Source organism: Andrena cerasifolii, chromosome 2 (genome assembly GCF_050908995.1).
Source record: "Andrena cerasifolii isolate SP2316 chromosome 2, iyAndCera1_principal, whole genome shotgun sequence".
NCBI lineage: Eukaryota > Metazoa > Arthropoda > Insecta > Hymenoptera > Andrenidae > Andrena > Andrena cerasifolii.
In genome coordinates, this window is record NC_135119.1 from 18,239,274 (window position 1) to 18,265,665 (window position 26,392).

The 26,392-nt window shown below is 42.9% G+C and overlaps 1 protein-coding gene across 1 annotated transcript in view; it reads right to left on the minus strand.

The window, feature by feature from the left end:
- LOC143366530 (uncharacterized) overlaps positions 1–24,077 on the minus strand; it is a 200,892-nt gene extending 176,815 nt beyond the window's left edge. The window contains exon 1 of the mRNA XM_076807675.1: positions 22,886–24,077. Within this exon, the coding sequence (XP_076663790.1) occupies positions 22,886–24,077 (1,192 nt within the window). The remainder of the gene's footprint in view (positions 1–22,885) is intronic.
- Positions 24,078–26,392: the final 2,315 nt, after the last annotated feature.

Genomic DNA, 26,392 nt, shown 5'->3' on the forward strand with positions numbered 1-26,392 from the left:
GAATAAACGCTAGCGCGCGTGCGCGCGCTCACGGTCCCCCTGCCACGCGATACGCGACAGGATAATTTTTTTGCGGCGTATAACCTCCTGACAACGCGTAACAACGTTATCCGTCCTCCCTGATAAGGACGCAGGACAGTCGGACTTTAATAACGGAGGGCGCTGCGTTCGCGCAACAATGTCTGCAAAATTGACGAGGAGGATAATGTGACATACCCAGCGGTAGAGCATCCTGAACCGCTGACGGGCGTAAGATGATGCATTCGATCGTTATCGGATTGGGCGATCTGGTTCCATCAGCGAAGGCGCCACTCGCTCCGATGGCACGGCTTCGTGGCCGGCCACTCCGTACTCCGTTTCGGCTTTCTTATTTTTCCGTTCCGAGGGGGTTGGATTGACTCCAGCTTTGCCGCGTCGCCGGTTTTAATCCACTGATTGTAATTAGGGGTCTTACGGGAAATTCGCGTGGCTCTTAATAGAGATTAACTTGTATCATTGGATCGTGCCGATTGAGACTGTATTGCAGGGGGATCTGAAGTATTGGATTATGGAAGGTATCGGGTGTTACGTTGATGATCGCGCGCTGGTGAGTGTTACTTATCTGCGTCGATGTTGTGGAGATAGTGATTAAGTGTAATTATATCGTTGTGGATCTTAATTGGTTCCTGAGGTCAAGTGCAGGCTGAGGGGAGTGGTAGGAATCTATTGGAGAACTGAATGCTTATCGTAGGTGAAAATTTCATGGGGGAATTTTGAAGGAGGCTGGTAATCTCTGAGATGGCGCTGGAGAAGCTTGCATTCTTGATCTACGAAACCACTTCGGGTATACACAGATATACTTTTATGCACAATTTTAAAATATTCAAATTAAGAGAATTAGACACATTAATATTCTTCCTATCATTCTAGTAGGGTGACTGGGTGTATTATGCCACCTTGAGGAATTTTTTCAATAATTTCCTATTTAATTCATAGATGGCGATAATTGTGCGTTCATTCCGTTCGGTTTAGTGCAACCGCCGTCCGCCGCCACGATAATAGTCATTTGCTTTGATCTCCGGTCATTTTCAACAAATTCAGGTAAGTTATAAAAATATTGTCTTGATTTAATTCTAAATTAATTCTAATTCGCGGATTATACAATTGATCTAATTAGTTGTACAGTTACTCAATAGATTATTCTAGATTATACTAACAAATGAATTTTGTAACCTCTCAAACAGGAACCAAAACCACGTGCTTAGAAATTTTCGATACTTTTTTCATGGCCCTGTAGAATATCTGAACTCTATTATTACGATAAAAATCGACTTAGATGTGACTGAATAAGAACTACTTGTTGCAAACAATGGGTCCATGAAAACTGTACATATACATAGAGATTGGAGACAGTTTACTTTGTAAGAAATAATTATTCTTAGAAAAATATTTTCACGTTTCACTGATTACGAAGGTTTTCGATTAACCATTTTAAATAATTTAAAATATTGGTCGTTGATTTTCACGAATTTTGAATGGTTAACTCCCAATCCAGAGCTTAGGGCATATTACCCACCACGTTACGTGAAATGTCACCTTTGAAAAGTTTTGTATTTTGCATTTTATTATTACACCATAAGCACTAGATATCTGTAATTATTAACCAATAAACATAATTAATCATACTTTCATATAGTTTTATCTGTCTCCCTGCATCTGGTACTGAGTCGCCCTAAATAAAACACATTGTTAAATCTTAAATTTCTTATTGTACTTAAATATAAATACATACAACTCTTTCTAACATCGCACAAATCCACTGAAACTGAACTACAGACTCTGGTACCTAAAAAGCCCACTTCCTAATTCATCTCGAAACCTGCCCAATTAACAAGTCATCGCTCACTAGCCTACATTCATTCACCAACTACCATCGAAACATTTTATTCCCGTCGCAAGGATTAGGTGAATTCATTGATAACACCCACCCCGATCCCGGTTGCTAAAAAATACAAACAACTCTACACACGGCCAGAACGTTCGTAAACTCGAAACGTTTCCGACATTCCCGTCTAAACGACGGCTCACCGGCATTCTTTCGGCATTCATTTCATTTGAGTTACCTACGTCCGGGATATTTCAATTAAAAGCAGTAGACCAATCAGTCGCCCAGCACGCAGCCGCGCACTATCGCGTGGGTGTCAAGAGCTGCACTGCTGCAGGGGTTCCTCGGTTTCACTATACAACTATGGAATGACACGTGTTCCGTGCTTTCGTGTTTCGCCTTCAATTATCTTACATCGACCTGAATAAATTACCGCTGTTACTTGCACAGTCTCTTAATTCCACCGGGCTTTCTGCCTTTTTCCCGTGGAACGGTACTCGTAATGGCCTGTTGACTCGTGAACACGCACACGGCTGATTTGTTGGATGGCTGGCGTTCGGTAAAAATCCACGGCTCTGTTCAAGCTAGAAACGGCGGGTTCAAACGACGTATCGTGCTGGTGGTGAGCGCGGTATCTCGTTCTCCCCGATACTTGAAATTTCCGTAAGAGACATTCAGTCAACTTTTTCTCAGTCGCCTCGTTTCGTATCGATGCACCACATGTGGCGCACGACTAGTTCACCGCGATACGCTCGATTGCGTCCCGCATGGCGCTCCGGTCGTTCTTCGAGGAAGGACGTCCGTGGAACATGCAGATATGCAAGGTAGCTTGCATAGCACCCTGGTGGTGTATTTTTATGATACGTAAAAAAAAATTGCAACTGAATTTTCACGAATTCTAACGTAATTAGGATTCAGAAAATTGAATTCAGTGCTTTTCTACACATAAATAAAGTGAATAACAGGAAAACGCGATCAAACGAGCTACATATTGCAATTAGATTCTTTTAGGTACTGATCTGAACAGTTGAACCTATACCTCAACAGTTCACTATTGGGTAATAAAATGTTTCTCTGACGCATCGCTGTAAAATTAATATATATTAAACATTATTTTACGCGTTACTAAATTTATCACAAGTTTTCTGTAAATTAGGTTAAAAACAGTCTGCACTTACAAGGGAACCCCGCGAACTCGCGGTTATCGATTGGAACGTAAGTTTGTGGGTTTATAGAGTGACTCAAGACAAGAACACCGGTAAATTTCATTCATGCCCAATCGCCCTTTATGGATGTGAAAACGAATCTCAAACTCAAATAGGTACTCCCACTTTTTCGCGTATAACTCCTAAAGTACAGGAGGCAGAAAAAAATGTTTGTACTGTACCAGTTTTGGCCACGTCTTAAAAAATATAATATTTTTCCGTGTAAGCAATAAATGTAAGTTTAAATTTCTGGTGGTATACTAAACAAAATATTTATGATGCGAAATGATCTGCAAGCAATTTAAAAATGAGATAATTAAGCATATGGCCAAAAACAGTGCAATGGCCACAAACGGTACACCTACCCTACACTATACGTTGCAAACTTGCGATAACAAAATGTTGATAAAAGTTTTTTTTTCGTCAGGATTTTTTTTCTAAACTCTTCAATAATGCTTTAAAGGGGTATAGTACTTTTTTGCCCGAAAATTCAGCAGTCTTTATGATTTTCTTTCTATCTGAAACTGAAAAGCTAGAAGGATGGGGTTTGTTGCAAATGAAAGATCACTGTTTGAAAGTATTAAAAGAACTTTATAAAACAAAAAATCTAACAAAACAAAAAATCTAATTAAACAATCTAATAAAACAAAAAATGCTTAATTACAAGAACACTTAACCCTCTCTTAATATCTTATCACCCGAGGCACATCCCCCGAATCCCATAAGTTCTGTAAATTTATCCCAAACACCACTCGTGAGCCACAAGCATCGCGTGTAAAAAGGCCCTTACTAAAACGCCTACACTCTTCTCCCTCCGCAACAAATCCCAAGGCAGTTGACAACCTAGAGCAGGATCTTCCCTGCAGCCTGCACTCGTCTACAAGTGCAAACAGAGGTCAAGTTGTTCCCCCCGAGCGAAGACTGAACAAGGATGTATGCGCAGAAAATCCGTGTCCAAATATTGCGGGGGGATTCGCGGTCCATGACCGCAACGAGGAAGTACAAGAGACACGTGAGAAAGTGCAAGCGGCGGGGAACGTCAGAACCAAGGGACCGAAATGGCGCCTTCGGTAAAAACCGCAACCATTTCGAGACGTATGCGCTGTACAGCGCGCGGCACGGAACGGAGCGTTCGTGCCGCTGGATCGGGCGGGTTTCCTGAGGAGCAGTGAGCATTAGCATATCGCGATTGCAGAGCACCACGGAAACGACGCGATAATGGCTTGTACCGCGACAAAAGTTCATTAACGAGCGCACGATGGAGATGGCACCGCTCGTGCACGCATTATTGCGTGCATGTTCAAGAGCCACGGCACAGTAATACGCGGTAATGCGTGTTCGATGCGTACGGGGTGGCTATCCTCGGGGGACGTAATTGCAGCGCGCGAACGAATTCATTTTCTTGGCGTTCCCTCGACGTACGTTTCGCGTACCTGGATAGTTTTCGTGGTTCGCTTATTGTTAGCGAGTTGGAGATTGGTGGTTCTGGGGTGTTGTTCGGGTAGACACTTGGGATTCGTTTTGGTTCTCCTGGTTTATTGGTGGAGACTGGTAATTGTGATGGGAGCCGAGTGGATCTGTAGGTGGTATTGAAACTTGATGGGTTTTGTTAGCATGGTGTATGCATACTTGGATATGGAAACGATGGACTGATGCTGGGAAGCAGTTATTTAAGAGTGTTATGACTTTATAGTCTATGCTACGTGAACGAGGATGTACAGTGGCGGACAAAGGAAAGTTTACAGTCTTTAAGATCGCATAACTTTTTTAGAATCGCTCCAAACGACTCGAGTTTTTTTTGAGAAGCTAGAAGTATTAGTTTGCTAAGTGACGTGTTTCGTCGTTTTGCAAAAAATTGCAACTGGTCGGAATAGCGAAAAAAAATAGTAAAGTCGTTTTTTCAACATTTTGTTTCTAAACCTGTAAAGAAAATTCAAAAATCTCGTTTGTAGATTTAAGTAAGTTGTATGCATGCTGAAAATTTCATCAAAATCGGTTAACGTTGCTCTGAGCTACAAACGCTTAAAGATCGCAGTGTAAGGTCGAAAATCGCGAAATTCTCAAATCAGCGATTTTAGACATAGCGAACTAATCCTTCTAGCCTCTCAAAAACAACTCAAATCGTTTGGCCTAATTCTAAAATAGTTATGCGATTTTAAAGGGTGTAAATTTTCTTTCGTTCGCCACTGTAGGTAGTTGCTTCTTGTTCACTTTTTCATTTTCTTTTAACCATCACTGTATGCGTTTAGTCGAATCCTAAATTCCGAATACAGTATGTAAAGAAGTACTTTGAATAATACTGCAATTGAAGTGTAAAGGGAAAAGTAAAAAAGCCTGATCAAGTAACAGGTGGCGTAAAAATCATCACCCGATGTTAAGAGCTCCTAATTTTTTTAATTTCAGGTATATGCCAGTGATGTTTTGACACTTCGATGAAAGACACTCACGAAATTGATTGTCCATAAAGATAAGTACCTGAGTGTACCTACCCTTCAAGAATCCGGAAAAATAATGTCGATGTTTTTATCTCCCGCTTTTTGTGATTTGTTGTGGCCAGCGAGATCCCCCGATTTACCCGCCCCAGACTTATTTCTTTGGGGCTATTTAAAGGCATCAGTTTACGGGAATAATCCACAGACTTTACAACCCTTAAAGGACACTATTCAACGTGAAATCCAAAATCTAACGCCACAAATTCTTCACAATACCATGGAAAATCCAATATAAAGAGGCCAAATTTGCATCAATTTGAATGGCGATCATTTATTATATATTATCTTTGGAACTTGATGTCATAAAATTTATAAGTCTCAATAAATTGTGCCAAAAAAAGCGCAACATTGTTTCATTTAAATCCAAAGTCATAGACTAAGAAAATCAGACGATGACTTTTGCGCCACCTGTTAGTTTCTGGACATAAAAATGTATCCGCTTATTCATATATCTTATAAATCACATCACTCAATTCCGCACAGTCCATTACTCCCACACCACGAAATATGTTCCTCGCAGCGCACGGATGTCGTTACTAACGATAAAAATATCTCTTCCTTCCACTATAAATTCGCCACACACATCCACCATAAATTCAAGTATCCCTTACATAATTCCATTGTCAACCCCGTCGACAGCACCAGGAACCCTCCTCCAATCACCCCGCATTGTACCAAAAAAAAATGATTCGCGCAGTGAAAAAGAAATGCCACGCAACGCGACACCGAAACCCAGATACCATTACTGCTCGTTGGCCATCAACTTGAACTGTCAGGGAATAATAAAATAAATACTTGTTACCAGCCAATGTGGACGAAACATCGAATCGGCCCGCGATATAAATTACACCGCGAGGGATAGGTACACACGGGGCTAATATCGTTCGTATAATTCAATACCCCTCAATGAAACTCGCCGGGGCCCATCGAGCGACGCAAAGTGCAGCTTTGCGGGCGCATTGTGTCCGTTGGCTCTCGTTAATGCACGTAACAGTGGGCGGACCAAGACCCCCAAGTGCGAAAAGTTAGATGGTACGTTATTATTTTTAGGGACGATAAATATTTGCCGATTTAACTGCGCTACGTCGCCTTAGGTGCCGATTTATCCCCCCCAGAGAGGATTTGCATACAGCGGGCCCCTGCACGGGGGTCGGAGTTCCGAGGGGATCGATCGACAGTGTAATTGATTTAGTGAGGAGCCTTCGATACGCTATAAATCACTGAATCTACTGTGCCTCTTATGAGAGTCATTTGTTATCATTAAGTTACGCTCTTTACCGGTTCCTGGTATTGTTGGAGGGGCCTTTGATCGGAGGTACTCTAAGAACCTACTAGGTGGAGACTGAACCGGCGATCTTTCTTTCTAAATTTTAGAAAGCTTATAAACTTCAGTGCCAAAAGTTCGATTGAATTATAATAACAGTAGAGGCTTTATCTTTTATGGAAATCAATCCTTCTAAAAGTAAAGCTTGCTACAACAAAGTATTGACTTATCTTTGCGCAAAGAGACATTTTTTCTTTAGGTATACTGTAAATTTCCTCTACAGCAACAGGATCAGAATTACAGGAATAAATTAGTCACCATGAGAAACCTTAGATTTTCGTCGTAATTATCTCACGAAATTAGCCATTAATCCTGACAGCGACAGAGAAGAAAGCGCAACTATCATTCAAGAATTATCTGAAAAACTGTAATTCCGATAACCCCTTTTCCACCTCGATGCACACCTCCGTCGACCAGAACGTTTTCATCAAAAAGGCCGGCTGCTCCCGCGGCAACAATGAGCACATCTATTATTCAGGCGTCTGGATTCTTGCTCGCATCGCGGGACAGGTGAAAGGGACACGCAGCCACGACGATATTACTTTCGAGATAACGACACTATCGGCCCCTTGTCATGAATTTATATGCGTGCGCGACGTGTGGACAGAGAAACGAGCGTGTTCGGCTATTTATCGGGGCCACCGTTTGACAACGTGAAAATTGCCCGTTATCAGCGCAGCACGTGTCGACTGTGCGCCATCAGGAAGCTCGTACGGATATCGACGCACGGATATGGTTCGCTGAACTGATAACTTGCATGGGCCGGAATGCGCGCGGCGTCCCGGGTAGCGCGCCACATTTTTGGCGACACTGGCATTCCGGGCCGGAATTCCTCTTTCGTGTAGCATTTAAAGTACAATGCTTGTATCTGTGGAGCGCCAGGAACGCAAGGAGATAGCGCGGCTACTTCAGATAAGCTGAAAAATCAATTTTCCTTCACCGCCCAGTGCCTGGGAAGTCTGACAGTTCTGTGTTTACTTTACTGGATACAGGGATTAGAGCTTGTCCACAGTTTTATCAGAAAGTATATTGACACAAGGGGCTTTAAAAAATAAGGGCGAGGTATTGAAATTAGAAGGTGGCAAAAAGGGGATCTGGGGAATTACTCGGTGAAAATAGTGGGTGTCGACTTGGACATTGTGTTGTTGAATCTTGTGGAGATAGATTTGAGGTGGATCAATCGTGGGACGGTAATTCTCGGCTAGATCGTTTGAACTATGTTTAGAACCGCCGCAATCTATGAATTTGATAAACAATATAATTGGTTGCTTAATCTATCAATCGGGCGATGACCCAATTCTATCCCTAGCACGTTCAGCTAGAACTAGACTCACCGCGCTACGCGCGCGGTGTGTGTTTCTGGGTGATTTACGATCAGTTAGAATACTTGACCCATCGGTATTGACGCTATAATTAATTTGTTTGAAACTTTGATGTGTTAATGGTCTTAAGCAACTTGCAGTGGAAGATGCTAGTTCTGTATACTTTATTTTTCTATACGCAGATTTCATTTGTTAAAGATTAACTTTACGATTGCTTGTGATATTTTTTTTTTATATATCTGTGGCGAACATTTATCGACAGAGAACGTATCATCGCTGCAATAGATTGTTTACTATCATTATTTGATGAAAGACACATAATTTTAGAAAAGGTCAGGATACTTTCTATCGACTTATATACTGCCGGATACTATTTTTTACCGACTGGGCACTCGAAAAGTTAAACGAAATTCATGTAAAGTACATAGTGTGTCAGCTGATACATACATGGCACTGTTTTAAATTATTAATTATTAGTTTAAAAAAAGATGGCGTCTTGTTTCGAATGTAAGGATTAGTAACCAAGTGACTATTCTTTATTGACAAAAAATGTGTCGCAATAAATTAGCCCTTGTTATAAATTTTCTAAAGTTGTATGTAAATTTCGTATATTCAGATTGTTTTCTCTGTCTTGTCTACTTCTTACATGTTTTTTGAGAAGATTGTATATGCCTTTTCTTGGGCATTTATTTTTTAATTAATGTATATATATCATATATTCGGCAAAAAATAGTGTCACGCAGTATGACGTCTCGGATTCAAAGCTTTTTCATCTGCAACTATTTCACCACTTGGAAATCGTTAACCAATTGTTAATACATGTACTCTATGTATAGTAGTCGCATATATTCATCGTCCTGATCTATACTTTAAGGGTATACTCTAGTGTAACTGCCCGTTTTTCAACGCCATCTTCGGGGATTTATTTATCAAAAACAATAAGTTTATACTATCTAGCGCTTTGCCTGCATTTTAAGGTATGATTGAAGTAATACTCACACTTTTTTATCTAGTTTATTGCGCAAATACATAGACATAGTCGGTGGCACAAACTTCTTCAAAAAAATCTTTCCCGACGGGCGTTGGTGTGGAAACTGTTCTAGTCATCCAAAGTAGAGTAACAAAGATTTATTTTCTTTATTATGTTTGTCGCTATGGTTGGAATCACTGACGGGCCTCTATATCGTATAAAAGTAATTCTACAGAACGAAAATAGCTAAATTTATCAGCAAAAATCGAACATTCTTTTCAAACTGCTGTCATTCCGCAAATTTTTATTTTTAGACGGCCTCTGTGGTTCCAACCACAGCGACAAACATAATAAAGAAAATAAACCTTAGTTTTTCCATTTCGGATGACTAGAACAGTTCCCCCACCAATGTCCGTCGGAAAAGAGTTTTTTTTTTAAGAATCTTGCTCCACCGACAATATCAATGTATACGTGCGATAAAAAAGATAAAAAAAATTCTGAGTATCATTTCAAACCTACCTTAATATGCAGGCAAAACCCCAGATAGTATAACCTTATAGTTTTTATTAAATAAACTCCCAAAAATGGCGTTGAAAAACGGGCAGTTATACTAGAGCACCCCCGCAATTCCGATTCTCTCTAAAAGTCTCCTCAACGCTACAATAATTAAAAACACAGTAATTCTAGTATTCCTTGTTAAGTACACCGACACCAACAATACCCCTCACGATTTGGACACCTAGTATCACGTCTCCTACTCACAGATCCTCGCACAATTCCTTCCAAAAGACTCTAAACACCTTTCCACGCGAATTTCTTCAATCCCTTTCTATATCCTTCAAATCAACGCCATCTCTACAAAACGAATACATCCATAACACCATAATCCACAGAAGCGTCTCATGTAAATGGGCCCTGATCAATCAACCCTCTCATTAGCGTTTCTTGTATACACCAACTTTCTCCACCACCGGATACTCAATCAAATAAGAAGAATCCCACGCACTCCGAGTCAGTACACCGTCTTCGATCCCAACTTCCCAACTTGAACAATTCGCAGTGACAAAGAAACATTGACCCCCCCAATAAAGGCCCCTCACGATCATCAACGAGCCTCCAACAGTCCCTGCGAGGTCGTTCGACTGTCGCGGGTGGTCAGGCCTAAACGAGAGTGGGAGAAAGTCGAAGCACTGCAAAAGGTGCAACGGAACGGTTAATTAGGAGAGCTCGGGGGCCCGCGAGGGGTTGCGTGGCAGGGCGCAAGCAGCCGCGATCGGTATTCCACACGCTTCACGCGGGGACCACTTAATGTCGGTGCGTACGGCCCTAAATCTCGGGCCTGGCGGCCGCCGAGAACGCATGGGGTCAATTGGTGGGTCCTTAAATCGCGAAATCTCGGTACGATGACAAATCGCCGTTATATATGCTCCCGTTCCCCGAGATACGGCCGACGATCCTTGGGAAGAGCGGCGACTCGCCGTGCCACGCAGTGCGTGCATCCTGGCTTCGTGCTGGCCGCGCGCGTAAATCAAAATTTACGCTGTCCCATCCGCGCACCTTTTCTCCTCTTTTCACGGGTGCTGCCCGAGGACGGTCAAAGACACGGGGAACGACGCGGTCCGATCGCCTCACCGCTTCATCAGGCAGCAATCTCGGTTCATCGTCGAGTTCCAGCAACGAAATTTCCAGCTTCCAGGCAATGGCGAGTGCAGCGGGCGAGGAAGATTAACACTCGGATGCTTCGGGCATGTTTGCTGGGTTGGTGAATTAATTCTGTTAGTGCTACGCGCTGCTTGGATACTCGGCTATTGAATCTATTGGTGGCTGGTACGAAGCTAAGGATCTCTGGATAGTGTGAAAGCAGAGTTTCGTTGAAACAGGTGGAAAGGAGTCCTCTTAGTAAGTTTAGTTTAGAGCAGTAAATAATTGTACATTTTTTTTTTTAGGGAATTCCTTGGAGATTTATACCGTTTGTCATGTTAGTTCTCAGAGTATCGTGTTTCAGATTCAACAAGCTAAGAGTGAAAGGGGCAGGGGAAACGTAGCAGCGGCTTCTAATTAATGGCCTAACGCGCCTCGTCACGTACTCCTCTTTTTCACCAATTTGAATCTCCTTCTGAGAACATCACGGATGTACCATGCCGTGGACTCGCCTAATTATCGGAACGCTCTTTTAGCCGAAGCGGGGGAGAATGCAAAGGACCTAAATGGAATCACAAACTCTTCCAAATAACTTCTAACAAACTGTCGTTTACATAAACGTGTGTACCTACAAATTTGTTGGTCCATTAAGAACAATTGCAATTCTATCAGGCGTAATAATTTGATGATCATTCCCCTAATGGGAGTAAATACCACAATGCGTTGTGAGAATATGAAATACATGGTGTATGTATTACACAATAGTAATATAGCAAAGTACTTCGAACACACGATAGCCATTTTGACATTTTAGTACCATTAAAGAAACTCCTTTCTGCCAGCTTCCATCCGAAATTCTAAGAATATCAATTGCGTTTAATTTCAAGGTGAATCTCTCGGTTCGCAAAATTTGTTGGTCACTTCCATTTGGGAGTTGACATAATTTCAAGAATCACTTAAACCGCGAGCACTGTCAAGGAACATACGCGAATAGGGGAAACAAGAATAAGACACGAGTGAACAAATTTAATAGCAGCCACGCAGACGCGTAACACTGGCAACGCTCTGGCCACTCATCATCAACCGTTCCGCGCACGTATCTACCATAATTCAGCATTCCGCGGGATTAGACGCGTGCATTTCGTGCGGCGACTCGTCGGTGGCGCTGCTCGACTAACCGAGTTTAAACGCGCGCGCACGCAGTTTCGTATCGGACCCCATCAATTATCATTTCTATGGCACGGGTCCCCGTGGATGTCGTCTCAATGTATTACACAGTCCCCCTTTTAAAATTTATATTCAACACGATGTACAGAGACATTTCGATAAATCCAGGCAAAGTCGTCGAGTGTTCAATATACAGGGTTTTGAAAGAAAAGTGTCTGGGACTTACAGCGTAGATGGTAGGTACTCGGTAAATCCAGCAAATAATGTTCACTGAGCGTGTATCGGAAATTTATTCCTTTTAGAGTTACAAGCAATTTTCATTTATGCAAGTAACATATAAGTAGCTTATTATGTTATTTGTCTGACATCCACAGAAAAAGATATTTCACCTGCCCTTCTTTCATTCCCAGATATACCTATTTCACATCTACATGCTACAGATTTGCAAGAACTCTTCCAGAAACTCCTGGTCTGTTTTTCACAAGCATTTTCTACTTACTGCAGCGCAGCACTACATATGAACATACATATGAGCAAATCTTTGTCTAAATAAATATTTAAATTAACGAGTACAAGATGAAAACAATTTATTCGTTATTCGAGGCTCCAATAATTCAAGTTGTCTTTTAACGAATAAATGTATATTGTGCCTCGCGCTCAGTGGCGCGCTCAGGTTTTAAGGCGACTAGGCAGTCGAGAAATGGATTTTTTTATTGCATTTTCCGAAAGTACTATCCTTTCTGAATAAAATGCCGCTTGGTTTATAGTAAAATTCGCAAAATTGTAGATTTGGCAGCTAAAAACGTCAAGCTGCAACCTATAGCGTCGCCTTTACCCAGAAACTTTAAACGCGTTTTCCTCGAATATTTGTTACTCTTCATTTTTTTCCTGATTGCGAAGGAATTGAGGTTCAGATCGACTTGGGAAAAATTACGGGATGTGTAAAACATGTGCCATTTCGGGGCAAACCTCTTATAGTGTCCGTAAAAATACGAGATTTTCATAAAAAAATTATGGGTTAAAAAAATTAGGTGACTTAATTTTTTATAAAAATCTCGAATTACGTTAGAAAAGCACAGGAAGAATAAAATGAGCCGAGGCGAGGCGTAGTGAGAGCCTGCCTTTAATCTTGGGGGGATTCGAGTTGGAACGGATAAAAATATTTTTAACGCAAATACAATAAAATTCATTAGGTGATTATAAAAATTTATTTAAAGAATAAAATTCAGTTTTCTATTCTTTCTACAAAGCCCCTTCTTTGAGGGGTGCCAGGCCCTTTCTGGGTGCGCCATTGTTCACGCTTATAATGCAAAATTATAACGCAATAGTGATTAAAAATAATTGCACGCATTAAATACAATTGCTAAAACGGGAAGAGAATCTCTCGCATTCGTCACTACCTGCAACAAATGGGAGCTAATCAGCTCACTTGCCTTGCCGGAGCGAAAATCACCCTCCGTTCTGAAACGAAAGATTTCACGACCCACGTTCGCTGGACATTTTTTATTCAATTTAACGAACACTATCTATACAATAAGTCTAGACCACTTCTTTCTATCAACACCCTGTACGTAATATGTATGTGTCCCGCTACAGATCGAGCGCCACACCGTTCATCGTCCACTGTGTTGCACTGGAACTATTTAAGTAATTCGAATTGGCGTTCGCGATATAATCTGGCCGACATGTCGTTCGGATGTTCCGCTTCAATTAAATGGGCGATACTTCAGAAAGCTACGATTCAATTAGATATCGCGCGGCTGCGTGCTTAAGGATAACGCGGTCGCTGATATTCCGGGAATAATCATTTAAGCGTGGCTTCCTCGACATGTAGGCGAGGGTCCACTTGCGCGTGGATAGCCGGCCGGGTATCATTACGCTTGCAACAGAATGCACAGCTCGCAGAGATAGCTGCATTAGGAAGGTTCGGGAAAATACTGGGGGATGGGGCGATAAGATCGCTAGGCGCTGCACCGGTGGAGCTGTTCCGCGGGGCAAAAATCGTGGACGGGAGTAACGTTGATACCCTTGCGATTGCGAGTACATGCTTGTACGTTTCGTGGAAGATATTTATGATTCTCTATTATCTATAGTTTATTAGAAGCGGTGGATCTACAACCCGGTGGATCAATATATGAAACATTCTTCAGGTATCAGAGGCAGAGTTGGGCGCTGGCAAAATAAAAAATTATTTAAATAACGGATCAAATTAAAGTTACTTTAACTTGTATCAAGTATTCGACGAATAAAGTTAATCGACTTTATTCGACACGTGGCGAGTAATTTCTTATAACCTTTATTCGTCATTCGAAATTTTATTTAAATAAAAATTTTGCACTGTGCAGATGGCAGGCTTTCCACTAAATATATTTCAAGTTTTACTTACTCAAAGCAGGGGTTTTAAAGTGTAGAATGTCCTATGTTTTGATGGATATTTTGTGGATGATTTTTCCGATGCTGGTAATTGAAAATGTGCACTCATTTTTTAATTGTTTGAAAGGAGGTGATTGAAACTGTATAATTTCTATTTTTATAGCGAAAATAGTAGTTATAGAGAGATATCTAATGTATTAAGCGACCCTCTACCAAATGACTTTATCGGTCACTAAATCAGATCGTAGTCAGTTTCATAAATTAGCACAGAAATGTTTTGAGTTCCCAAGGAAGAAGAGCAACTTTTGTTTCGGGGCCCAGTAAATATTAATATAATACAACTTGATATCAATATACCCTATCTTCTTCCTATAATTAGCTTTTTACCTGTTCAAATTAAAAAATTGCAATTCGTTGAAAAAGAAACACCAAGCATACGCATGTAATAGTTAGGTATGAAGAATATAGCTCAACGTTTTCTACATTTGAGTGGAACGACAGTAAAAATAGCAGTCATCACTTTTCATTTTACTATTACAGCAGCAGTTGGAGTTAGACATTGTAAAGGCAGGGGAATTGAAATATGAATAATCTACATACGTGCAAGCTTTGTCACTAATGTTTTGTTAGCAGTGCATTTGAGGTATGTCAGTAGCATTTATCGCGTAATAGAGCTTATCTAGAAGTCGGTTCTACGTGAAAGCCGGTTTCGCGTTACTGTATCGTATAATATGACTCGACGTTGCAGTAATTTACGTTTATCCATTAAGGGGCCAGCAAATTTCGAAATTTATTAATACGCATGTAACCGAAACGTTTTATTCGAACAGTAGAGTGAGATACGAGAAACGCAATTACACGATTGTTTTAGAATTCATTTCAGATACAAGAACTACTTTCCTCTTATGAATTGTGTTGATCTTCTAATTACTAAATCTGGTTTCTCTATTACGTAAATCGTGTATCAATAGTTCAGTGACGAATAGAACTCATGATTTTAATTAATAATTTGAGCAGTGTTCCTGAAATAAATACCCGGCTTTACAATATTTTCAATGGCTATCTAATGATGTATTTATGGTGACACTATGTTGTTCAGTGTCATACGAAAATGAAACCATTTATCTGCAACTAAAAAAATGAACCTGCTACTTCAAAAAATTTGCAAGAAATTCACAGTTATGAAATATGCTCTTTCCTCATGAAGACACGAAGTTCATAAGATTCTTCAAAAATATCCCACACATCGTCGCGACAACTTAAATAAAATATTAGCTAAATAAAAAAATAAAAACGACTGAGATACTGTGGACCGAATAAAATGTATCACAGTTGTTTTTATTTTTTATATATATATCTATAACTTCAATTAAATCACAAATACCTCAACTTCCAACTATAGGTGGAACTTAAATTGTACAATTAAATTAAACTAAATCCAAATGAAATTGAAATTAAGCTCCAGCTTACCTGCAGTCCCGAATAAAACAAACTACCGAAAAGAAATTTCAAAGTGAAGTCCCGAAACAATGTCCACCGAGTAGTCGTGCAAGACTGTCCACGAATTCGTAAGCGTCCCTAGGGCAATATAGGTCACGACCTCGCGATCCCTCCGTACAGTTCCGTCTTTGCCTAATTGCAGCATTCTCTCCAGCTGATAGCGGCGTATTGGGGCCATTGAATCCCCTCGAAGCTTCCGTTATCACCGTCCCTCGCCACTGATTTATTGCCCAGTCGCAGCCTCCTTTTTCCTCCTCTTTCGCCTTTTAATGATATTCGACTACGATCGCGCGCACTGTCGTCGCGCGGCGGAAAAATCGGATCGAGTCCCGTGCCACCTTCCGGACCGACCGGAAAATAATTTATTCCGTGATCGAATCGATCGCGAGTCAGATTTCAATGTATGTACAGGTTGATCGTGATTTATGATTGCGAAAGCAGCAGCGGCAGACCGGCTTTACCGGGTTATGATCCAAGTTATCCCTTTCAGCCGCTACAGATTGCTCCAAACACGGAGCACGGTCACGAAACGGTCATTTTAAGCGCTGCCGCTGAGGAAGGGCAGAAGAATGTCGAAGGAAGTGGTGTGATGCGAGAAGCATCGAGAAATCCGGGGTTTGGTAAAATAAAGTATTATAATCGAAGTGAGAACGAGGTATTGAAGTGTATTGAGGTCTCCATGGGGGGATAGGAATCGAAGTTAGTTGCCTGTGCTGCAACTCGTAAGCAGGTTGCCTGGTTAAAGCAGTTCCACTGTAATAGCGTGGAAGAAGATAAGGTGGGGCGAAAAATCGAGGGAATGAGGAGGTGAGAATTTATGTTCGAGGTGAAAAGAAGGTATCGAGGTGTCTATAGAGATCTAGGGATTGAGGCATTTAATGGAAAAGAGGCAGCTACGCCAAAGTGCCATTTCAAGAAGATCGATTTCAAAGTTTTCATTGTCGATCACGCTACGCAACAAAACAGCATCTAGCTGACCCAACGCGAGAGAAGTAATGTCCTTGGTATATTATATGTGAGGCAGTGAGAGCGACAACGGACCAACCCACTTTATCAACAACAAAAAATTTTCTGTTTTATATGATTGGTAGAGCCTATTGGAATACGTCATCGTTACTAATTCAATTTCGAAAACGACGTGGGTTATACCAGTGTTGCTCTCACTGCCTCGTATATAGCACATGCCTGAGTCGATTTAAACGATTTAAGGAAAAAGGGTATATACAGTGGCTCGCATTAATATTTGGACATTTTTCAAAATCGCATAACTTTTTTAGAATTGGTCCAAATAGCTTGAGTTTTTTTTTTGAGAAGCTGGAAGGATTAGTTTGCTAACTGACGCGTTTCGTCGTTTTGAAAAAAATGTATTTGGGTGGAATAGCGAAAGGAACAGTAAAGGTCGATTTTTAAACTTTTTTTTGTGAGCTTGTAATGAAAATTCAAGCTCGTTAACCGATTTTGATGAAATTTTAGGCACGTGTACAACTTACTGCAATCTACAAACGGTTTTTTTTTTAATTTTCATTACAAGCTCACAAAAAAAAGTTTAAAAATCGACCTTTACTATTCCTTTCGCTATTCCAACCAAATACATTTTTCTTCAAAACGACGAAACGCGTCAGTTAGCAAACTAATCCTTCTAGCTTCTCAAAAACACTCAAGTTGTTTGGACCAATTCTAAAAAAGTTATGCGATTTTAAAAAGTGTCGGAATATTAATGCGAGCCACTGTATATGTCTATGTGCCCTTTTTCCATCAAACGCCTCAACTGAAATTAATCTACCGCGCTGCAACTAGTAGCGCCGGTTGCATAGCTAAAGGCGTTCTACTCTAATTCCTGCTTCTAATGCAAACCTATTATTCGAGGCACTATTGTACTACTACTTTTAAGTGTCGCGAGTTACTTGCCTCTGCCACCCAACCATCTATCAATATGCCATACAAAAATGATCGGAACGCGAGGGGTTAAAAATTACAGAAAATGTAACATTACATCGGAATTTCTGTATGCAAATGCACGAGGCCGAGTGTTTCCACGGCGAAGTTGCGTATCAGCGATAACGTCCTGGAAAAGAAAAGCAGGAGAGCTTGGGCCCGTGGTTACATCAAATCAATTAACAAGCGGTCGCAAGTTGAAAAAAACTGCGCCCGAGCGCATCTCGTTTGGCATTTCCGTCGATGTACGGCTGATCGCGATACGATTCCTCTCATTTACATGAGATTACCCCTGGAAAGGTGAAATAACAAATCTCCGCACGAGATTCCGCCAAATGAATTCCTCGGTAATTAATCTTCCGGGATCGGGGCCCCGTGATTACGCTTTAACAGACCTGATGAACGCTAAACGATTTGCAGGTATTTTTACCAAAAGTGACGTCTTAATTAAAGCACACAAGTATTTGTTGCAGTGCACCACCAATTTCGGATGTCTGCAAAGTGCAGTTGCGATTAACCCTATGAGAAAAGCAGAGGAAAGAGGATTCCCTTAGAACAGTGTTTCCCAACCTTCTCTGAGTCGCGAGCCTCCTATATAAGATAAGGCGAATTTAATAATGTAAAAAAAAGACATTAAACATAGGTATTTCCCAATATAATTCTATCTTAATAATATTTAATTATCTTGATACATATATCCAAATAAAACTAAAAATAACCACTAATCGCATAAAACAGAAGTCACTTTGCGACCCACAGGTTGGCAACCACTGCCTTAGAATATGTCAAATTAAAATGAATTTGAAGCAATCTTATCTTTGCCCGAAAGGATTGTTGCAAACCTTCGAGGGACTAAATTCTTCAGTGGGAAATAAATTAATCGTTGCTCGTATTGTTCGTCAAATTTAAAATTTGATTAATTTAAGTCTCTTCGATGCCCTTTTCTGTCAAATAAGATACTATCGCAGATCTTCGCGTCGTGTCTGCAGGCTACTAAAAAGGTATCCGTCGCGTTCGCAGCGCCAAGTTGAGCAGATACCAGCAGACGAAGCAGATTATTGGAAATAGAACGGAAACGGATCATCGCGTACAATAAACGTTGGAATTATCGGCGATGTTAGTAGTTCGGGCGGTTGGTTCACGCTCCAAGATTATGCTGTGACATCCGATTTTTCCATTCGCCTTCCAATTGCTTAATCATCGCCGAGCTTACTACGCTGGCCGCTGCGCTACGTAACTAGTTTCGCTAGACGATTTTCGCTCGTGATTAAACGGTCTCGAAACTCGGGGAACTCTCCGATGAACGACATAATCAAGAGGCTTTCATGCATATTTATGAGCTACGTGCTCGCCACTTGCAACGATTCATTTTTTCAGCTGTAAATATTTATTAACGGGACACGTTTGATGGAGTTTTCCAGAAAAAGCGGCTGCCTTAATTGGCTGCCGGCGGCAACGGGGGGAGGGGACGCCGAAATTTTAACACTCTAATGACTTTTAATTTCAATAATCACTCTGCGGGAATTTAACGAACTGCTCGGTGTAATTAGGGCGATGAGTTACGGGGTTATTAAGAAACATTAACGATATTTCAAAAATAGGAGCATTTAAGCAATTGTGGTATTCGGTAGTGGAATTGACGATCTTTTATTTACTTCAGATGATATATTAAATCTGAGGTCACTTCGTGAGAATAGTTAAACAAGACGTATCCATAATAAAATTGACAAATTCACATGGGAATATTGACGTTGAAAGGGTTTAGAATTTTAAATTATTTATGAAGCGAGGTGGACAAAATCGAGAATTTCATTGTATTAGTATTGCTATCGTAATTAAGAAAAGGATTTCGATGTCTTTATAAATTAATTTCATTTTGAAAGTGATGGCTGCAGTTAAACAGCTGTGCTGAAAATTGCAAAGTAGTTAACGATAGAAATAGATATCACGAACAGCTCACGTCAAAATGATTTTTCCATAGAAAAACTATAACAGTATTATTACTTCTGAAACATTCTAACTACAGCCACATAATAAATTAACTGCTACATAGATTTATCGTTTCCTTCCACTCTAATTAATAATATACTAAAACACCATAAATGCTCCAACTGAATTATTTTTATACTTAAAACGTTGCTAATTCTAGAATTATTAGAGAAGAATATGCCCCAAAGAAGACCCATGTGGTGATCCTTTAAACTTCCACAAAATCATTTCACGTTATAGCTCTGCCAGAAATAATACTCCAAATTTAAATTAGCCAATCGAACACGCCACTGCACTCTGCATTACACCGATATTACGCACACCCCGATTCTGCTGTTCTATATCAAAGGATATCATCCTTCAACGCACCAATAAATAAATACACCAAACATTAATCACCGCCGTGAAAAAAAAAACAGGTACACGGCGGGCACAAGTAAATCAAAATATAAGGTGTTAAAAACAACACCGGAAGAAAGTCGAAAATAGACTAGTTAGTCACTGTGAGTCGGGCAGCGCGCGGTGTCCATTGGCAAGCCTGAAGTATTTTGGCAAGATATATACAAATCGTAATTAAACCGTTCAAAGACAATGTTACTTTATCGAACCACGAACGAAATTAACGATCGGCAAAGTACCCAGCTGCTCGCCTACAAAAAAATAATACAGCGAAATTTTTATACCACCTCTGTCGACCGTAATAGATCCTCGAGGTACGTCCAATTACATAACAAGCATACTTTACGTGATTGAGCAGCCGGGCCATAAATAATTTCTGTACTTGTCAGTTTATGATCGAGTGGCATGGGGGGTATTTTAAAAGGTCCACGACTGTCGCGTGGATTCCGTTATTCCCCGCGTTCTTACGTAAACCCCCCCTCGACCAGAGGAACTCGAAGTACACAGCTTTCGTTTCGTCATTAGGGAACTTAAGCAAGTGTTTCGTGAAAGGGTACCGCTGCAATTATCGGAAATAAGCCTGGGAATTATATTACACGTAGAAACGGTGTTTCTTAGGTTTTAAAGCCGACATACCTTTATTCTAAGCCTGGCTGATGTTATTAAAAAATTGTACGCGCTCTTTTTTTTTAACAGGCATAGAATAGTTTTCTATTTCAGTAATTGTCACGCTTTGAAAAGTCACTGCTTTTCACCCGAAACTTTTAATAAATCGAAGTGTATGTAAGTTGCTGGATGTTCTGAATCGTGGTTGTACAAAACTGCAGTTTCTTTATTTGCCTGTGAAATTGTTCAGGGTTAAAGGAAGAGGCTTTAATCTAGTTACGAACGTGAAGTTCGATTCAGGCGACATCCATCCCGGTTTGAAAAAAGAAACTTCGATCGGTGATGCGAATTTAGACCAACTACTGACAGACTATCGAAGTTTCAAATGTTAGCGTGGACTAGTTAAGAAGAGGCACATCTACTAGGCAGCGCATATTCTTGGATCACCTCTACTCGGCCCAGTCACAGACCTGATCGCATTCTACTGTTAACTTCGCCGAGTCGATTACGACAAACCCTTTCTCATCCGTGCAATTTATTTTCTATTTCTTCGGATCAGCATATTGCTTGGAATGTTTTATTTCCATCCTCGATGATAATCCACAGTGTGATCGATTTCTGTGATAATTCCAGTTGTTCTTTCACTACTCTGGACGCATCGTGTGTAGGTATATATTTTGTTAATAAATGAAAAAAAATTATGTGTAATTGGAAGACGTTTTGAATTATTACTTCGGAGTATGAATTTCTCGGAACAAAGTAAAATTAACTAGAGTTGCTACTGTAAATCAAGCTTACGAAACCTAAATATCTACCTAAAGGACATATCAAGGGTAGAGCGTTCTTAAAACTTGAAGTACAGCTTAGAAAGTCCGTAAATTCTGCTTTCTACAATTAAAGCACCTTAATGCTCGGTAGTTTATTTTAATATAAATTCACGACCCTTCGATCAATTTCTACGGTAAAAAGTCTACCCATAAAACTATGCGGACTCTCAACGACTATACAACTGTATTTTATATTTATCCGTGACTCTAGAGTGCTCATCGCGTGAAATATTAAAATTTCGAAACTCGATTCGTTTAGAATGCATAATCGGGATCCTGGAGCATCCAGCGTTTCAGTGGAATCTTGAAAATCAGGTCAACGTCACCAACGAAGGTGAGTCGACGAACCAGAACGCGTACGAAACTGAATACCTTTAAACTCAGTTGGATGTCTGAAGGGCTTTGTAGAATCGACGTCGATTGTGAACGAGCTACCTGAGAATTAAAAGTTTTACGCCGAGTTCGAAGGGATTACTTCAGAGAATGGAATAAATGGAAAATAATAAGCGACGTGGCTATAAGCTTGATAGCGTCGTGGTTTGTATGGACTCATCTGATCCTTATAGAATTTATTTTCTAATTTTGTGGAAATTCATGTATAAGATTTGAACACTGGTGTAGTTCGATATGGGTGCAATATTTAGGGGTATACTATATTCAGTGTTATTAGTAGTTCTGAAGATATATCGTAGCTTCAAAGCATAGTCCAATTCTAAAAATTCATATAAAACTCAAAATTACTAGTCTAAAGTCACTGCTGCAACCAAAAACCCCCAATTAATAACAGACCGAGAAATACATATGTACTTAATTACAATTACACCACAATCTGCTCCAAAAGCCCTAGTCATTCCAATTCCCTCGAACTCTCTTCCAAAATCCTCAGTTATTTAAATTTTCTTAAACTCTGCTCGAAAATCCCCAGTTGCTTAAATTCCCTTAAACTTTACTCCAAAATATGCCTCCATCCTCTCCGTTTACCTCAACGCGACCAATCCTTCCATTAGGAACAACTGAAAGCCCAACAATTCAATTATTAACCTTCCTCAGAGTTTCAATTTCGAGAAAAAAAAACGAGAGTACGACCACGAAGACAGCACGAATCTCTGGTATCGATCAGACGTCATCCGAGGCATGCGGATGCACGGTACACCAAGACGAAGAGGAGCGATCGTTCCAGTTCCAGTCGAACGTGTCGATCAAAGATTCACGTTGCTGGATGGACGAACAAACGAGGAAAAAGAAGATAGGATTTTCAAAGGTGTACTCACTGTAGTCGGACGTGTCGTCGTTGGAGCCGTTCACCGTGCCGTCCGGCAGAATCTGTAGATGTCGGTTCTTGATGTACATCTGGATTTTCCTGGAAGCGCCGGTGATGTGTGACAAATTGGCCGACCGTTCTGCCCTCACGCCGGCGTCACTCATTAAATCAACCGGCGCGGCACTCACTGCACTGATAACCGTGCCAATCGCCAATACACTGAAACCGCCGATACCCGGTTTCGCACAGCAGCGATGCACACTCGATTTCCGCAGTCCACACTGACCGAGCGCGACGAGTAACAAGAGAAAGGCCAACTGAAAGTACGACGAACGGCTGTTTGGGCACTCGCGTCTCTTCTTCTTCTTCCTCGTTCTACGGCTACTCCTCAAGGACTCGTTGTACCGGGGAAACTCGGCTTGCCGATCGGCCGGCCCGACCTTGGCGGCGACGCGCGACTCACATCGCCAGGAATTCGTCCCGTCCACTTCCTTCCACGTTTCATCGGCCAAGGACGGGGCCGCGGTCCTCGACGAGGCGAGCTTCTCGTAGCTCTGTTCTTCCTCTATCGAGGGGTCGCTCGATTGACTAGAGAGCCACGCCGCCGATCGCCCGATACGGGCGTTGCTCGCGCGACGGAACACCGTCCAGTTGCCGTCAGAGAAGCCGCCTTTCGTCAGGCGGTCACGCTCCCCGTGGCAACCATGCGCTGGGTGGTTTTCGCGCGTCCCCCACGGATCCGTGACCCGTTGAAATCTCCAGTCGACCTCGTCCCGTTCCGACGAGCCCCAGCGCCCCGATCCTGTCCGTGCTATCTGTGTCGCGTCCCCCTCGCGCTCCTCGTCGATGGTGTCGTGTAGCCGTGATTCCAGTTGTCGCCGGCAAGAAACATCCCGATCGGAATCCCTGTACTGAAGCGTCCGCGACGCGTCGGCATCCCCAGGAACGTCGTGCACGGCGGGCAGCACGGTTCGACGGAATCCTCTCAATCCTATCCGTCGTGAGGGCAAACCGGACCAACGGCGCGGCTTCGGTGCACTGTCAGCCCGCGGTAGTCGTCGTACAATAGACGCTCGGACAACTCTATTTTCGCGGCGCAAGGAAGACTCGGCGGAAGCTGATGCTACGATCGGTATCGGGCAGTCGGCACGGTAATCACAGTGCAGCACCCTTGGCCCGCCCGTGTCGATCTCAGCGGGCATGACGGTCTCATCCACACTCCTTTCCGAACTCTCCTTCTTATCTACACACCACTTCCTCCTCGCTTTTATCGTAATATCTCTTTCACTTTCTTTTCCACCACCGCCGCTACCTTCTCCTCTCGCTTCCTCTTCTTCCTTTTCTCCTTCGTCTCCTCGTAGGCGTGCCTTTTTACCCGTCTCTCCGACGTGCCCCGTGCCCTTTGCTTTTACTCGTTTCGCCGTCTTCGTTCGGGAGTCTCGGACTCGGTACCACAGCACGCGACTCGACTCGTCGTATGGATAGTCACAGGGACCAGAAACACCGTTTCACGATGCGGCACCACCTCGTCATCCTCGGTTACTTTCGCCCCAGATACAGGCTCGCCTGGAAGATTCTCTCTGAACAGTGAGAATGTAGCCGCTGGACCGCTGTTACCGTCCATGTACCGTGTTTTCGGTAATGATCTCGCATTATTACTGGCCGCTGTGGCAGCGGCGCTCTCGCTCGCAGCTAGCTTAATCGGGCGCAGGATCGACGGTGCCTGGCCAGGCGGTGTCTCGCGAACGGGAACCGGGATGAACGCCAGTCAGAACGGCTTGTTTGCGAAGATAGGAAACCACGGAATTGGTTTACGAGGTAGCATCGAGGCGGCGTACGATGGATCCTGAATGCAAACGAGCGGCTGGATCGTCGTGGCTTCCTGTGCCCGATATCGCCGAGGGTACTCGTTACACTGCGAATGATCCTGGGTGAAGATCGGCCGAAGAATCGACGATCAACGAAATGCCGTCGACGATGGGATTAGCGACAAAGCAGGCGAAAGGATCGTTGCTCGCTCGTCTTTAATCGGTTTTGTCCAGGCACGCAGGTTGATGCTACCGATTACCTTCATCGACCTCGCTCTGCCTGTCTCTCTTAGTCCCTCTATCAATCGCAAGAACTTCTCTACCGACACGTTACTTGTACCGCCTTAACGGGTTTCTCTCTCTCTTTCTTCCTCCTTTCCTTCGTGCACCGGCACCACCACCTCCTCCTCCTCCTCCTCCTCCTCCTCCGCCGCCTCCTCCTCCTCCTCCTCCTCTTCCTCTTCCTCCTCCACCTCTTTCTGTCTCCCTGCCTTTGTCCCTATCACTCTTTCTCTTCTTTCACTTTGACCGCCCTCCACCTCCCGCCCCGTGGGAGCGCGCGTATCCTTCCGGAGTCGCGGAGGGTCGTAATGAACGGCGCGCGGTGCTCGTTTCGCGAAATATTCGCGGGGATCACTGCCACCACTTCTCTCACCACCGATCGGACGCGTGTAACATTCGCGAGCGCTGGCCGCGGCCAGCGGGGCACTCGACGAGAAGGAGGAGACACACAAGCCGTGTGCGCTCCGACACGTTCGTCACCGCGAGTTAAACACCTGGCGTGGTTGTACGCGATCCTATCTCCGTGCTGATAAACAGGCCAACGCGAGTCAGAGGAAGAGAGAGAGAAAGGAAGAAAACAGCTAATGACCTCCTCCGTGTGACACTGCAAGCGGGATCCGGAAGGCGGTCCACGACCGGTGATGTCCCAGCCGATCGACGTTGATCGCGCGACGAACAGCCTCGTGGCGTACGTCAGGATCGCCGATTCATCGATCGATGTCCCTCTCCGTCCTAACTACCACACGGTTGGTATGCCCACTATCTGTCCAAGTGGAGAGACACACGGCGATTTCGTATTGTGCTGCGGTGACCGTTGGTCCGATTCTCAGTTGTCCTCGATTCTTCGTAAGAAACGATCCAGTAGCGCGGGATCGTGCTGTCTGTCGGTATTAGTAGGAGGTCGGGGGTAGTACGGCGAGCCCGGGGTTATCTCGTAGGTCGGATGGTGCCGGTGCGGCGTCCGAGAAACTACTGAACGAGTGCCGCGGTTCTCTTCTCCGGCTCGGTTCGGGCACGCTCCTCGGTTCGCTCTCGTAGAGAGACCGAACAGCAGACCGACACACCAGCACACGGGCCGGCAGCAGCCGAGAGTGAAACCAATACCAGCGCGCGGGGATCGACTCGGCTGCTCTACTCACACGGTCCCGCAGCATCCATCCCATCCCGTCGTAGTTGTAGTAGTAGCCGTCGTCCCGTTTCGTCCCGTTTCGTCTCGTCTCGTCCCGTCTCGTCCCGTTCCGCTTCGTACCGTGTCGTCCCGGTTCCGTCCCATCCCAGAGCGACGCAGCACGCGACAGATCTGGATGCTCGCTCGCTCTCCTCCACTACCGCTCCACCACCGACCACCACGCGCCTCTTCTTCTCCCTCTCTTCTTTCGCGCCGCTCCCCCCCTCCTCACCCTATCGCCCTATCCGCTTCTCTCTGT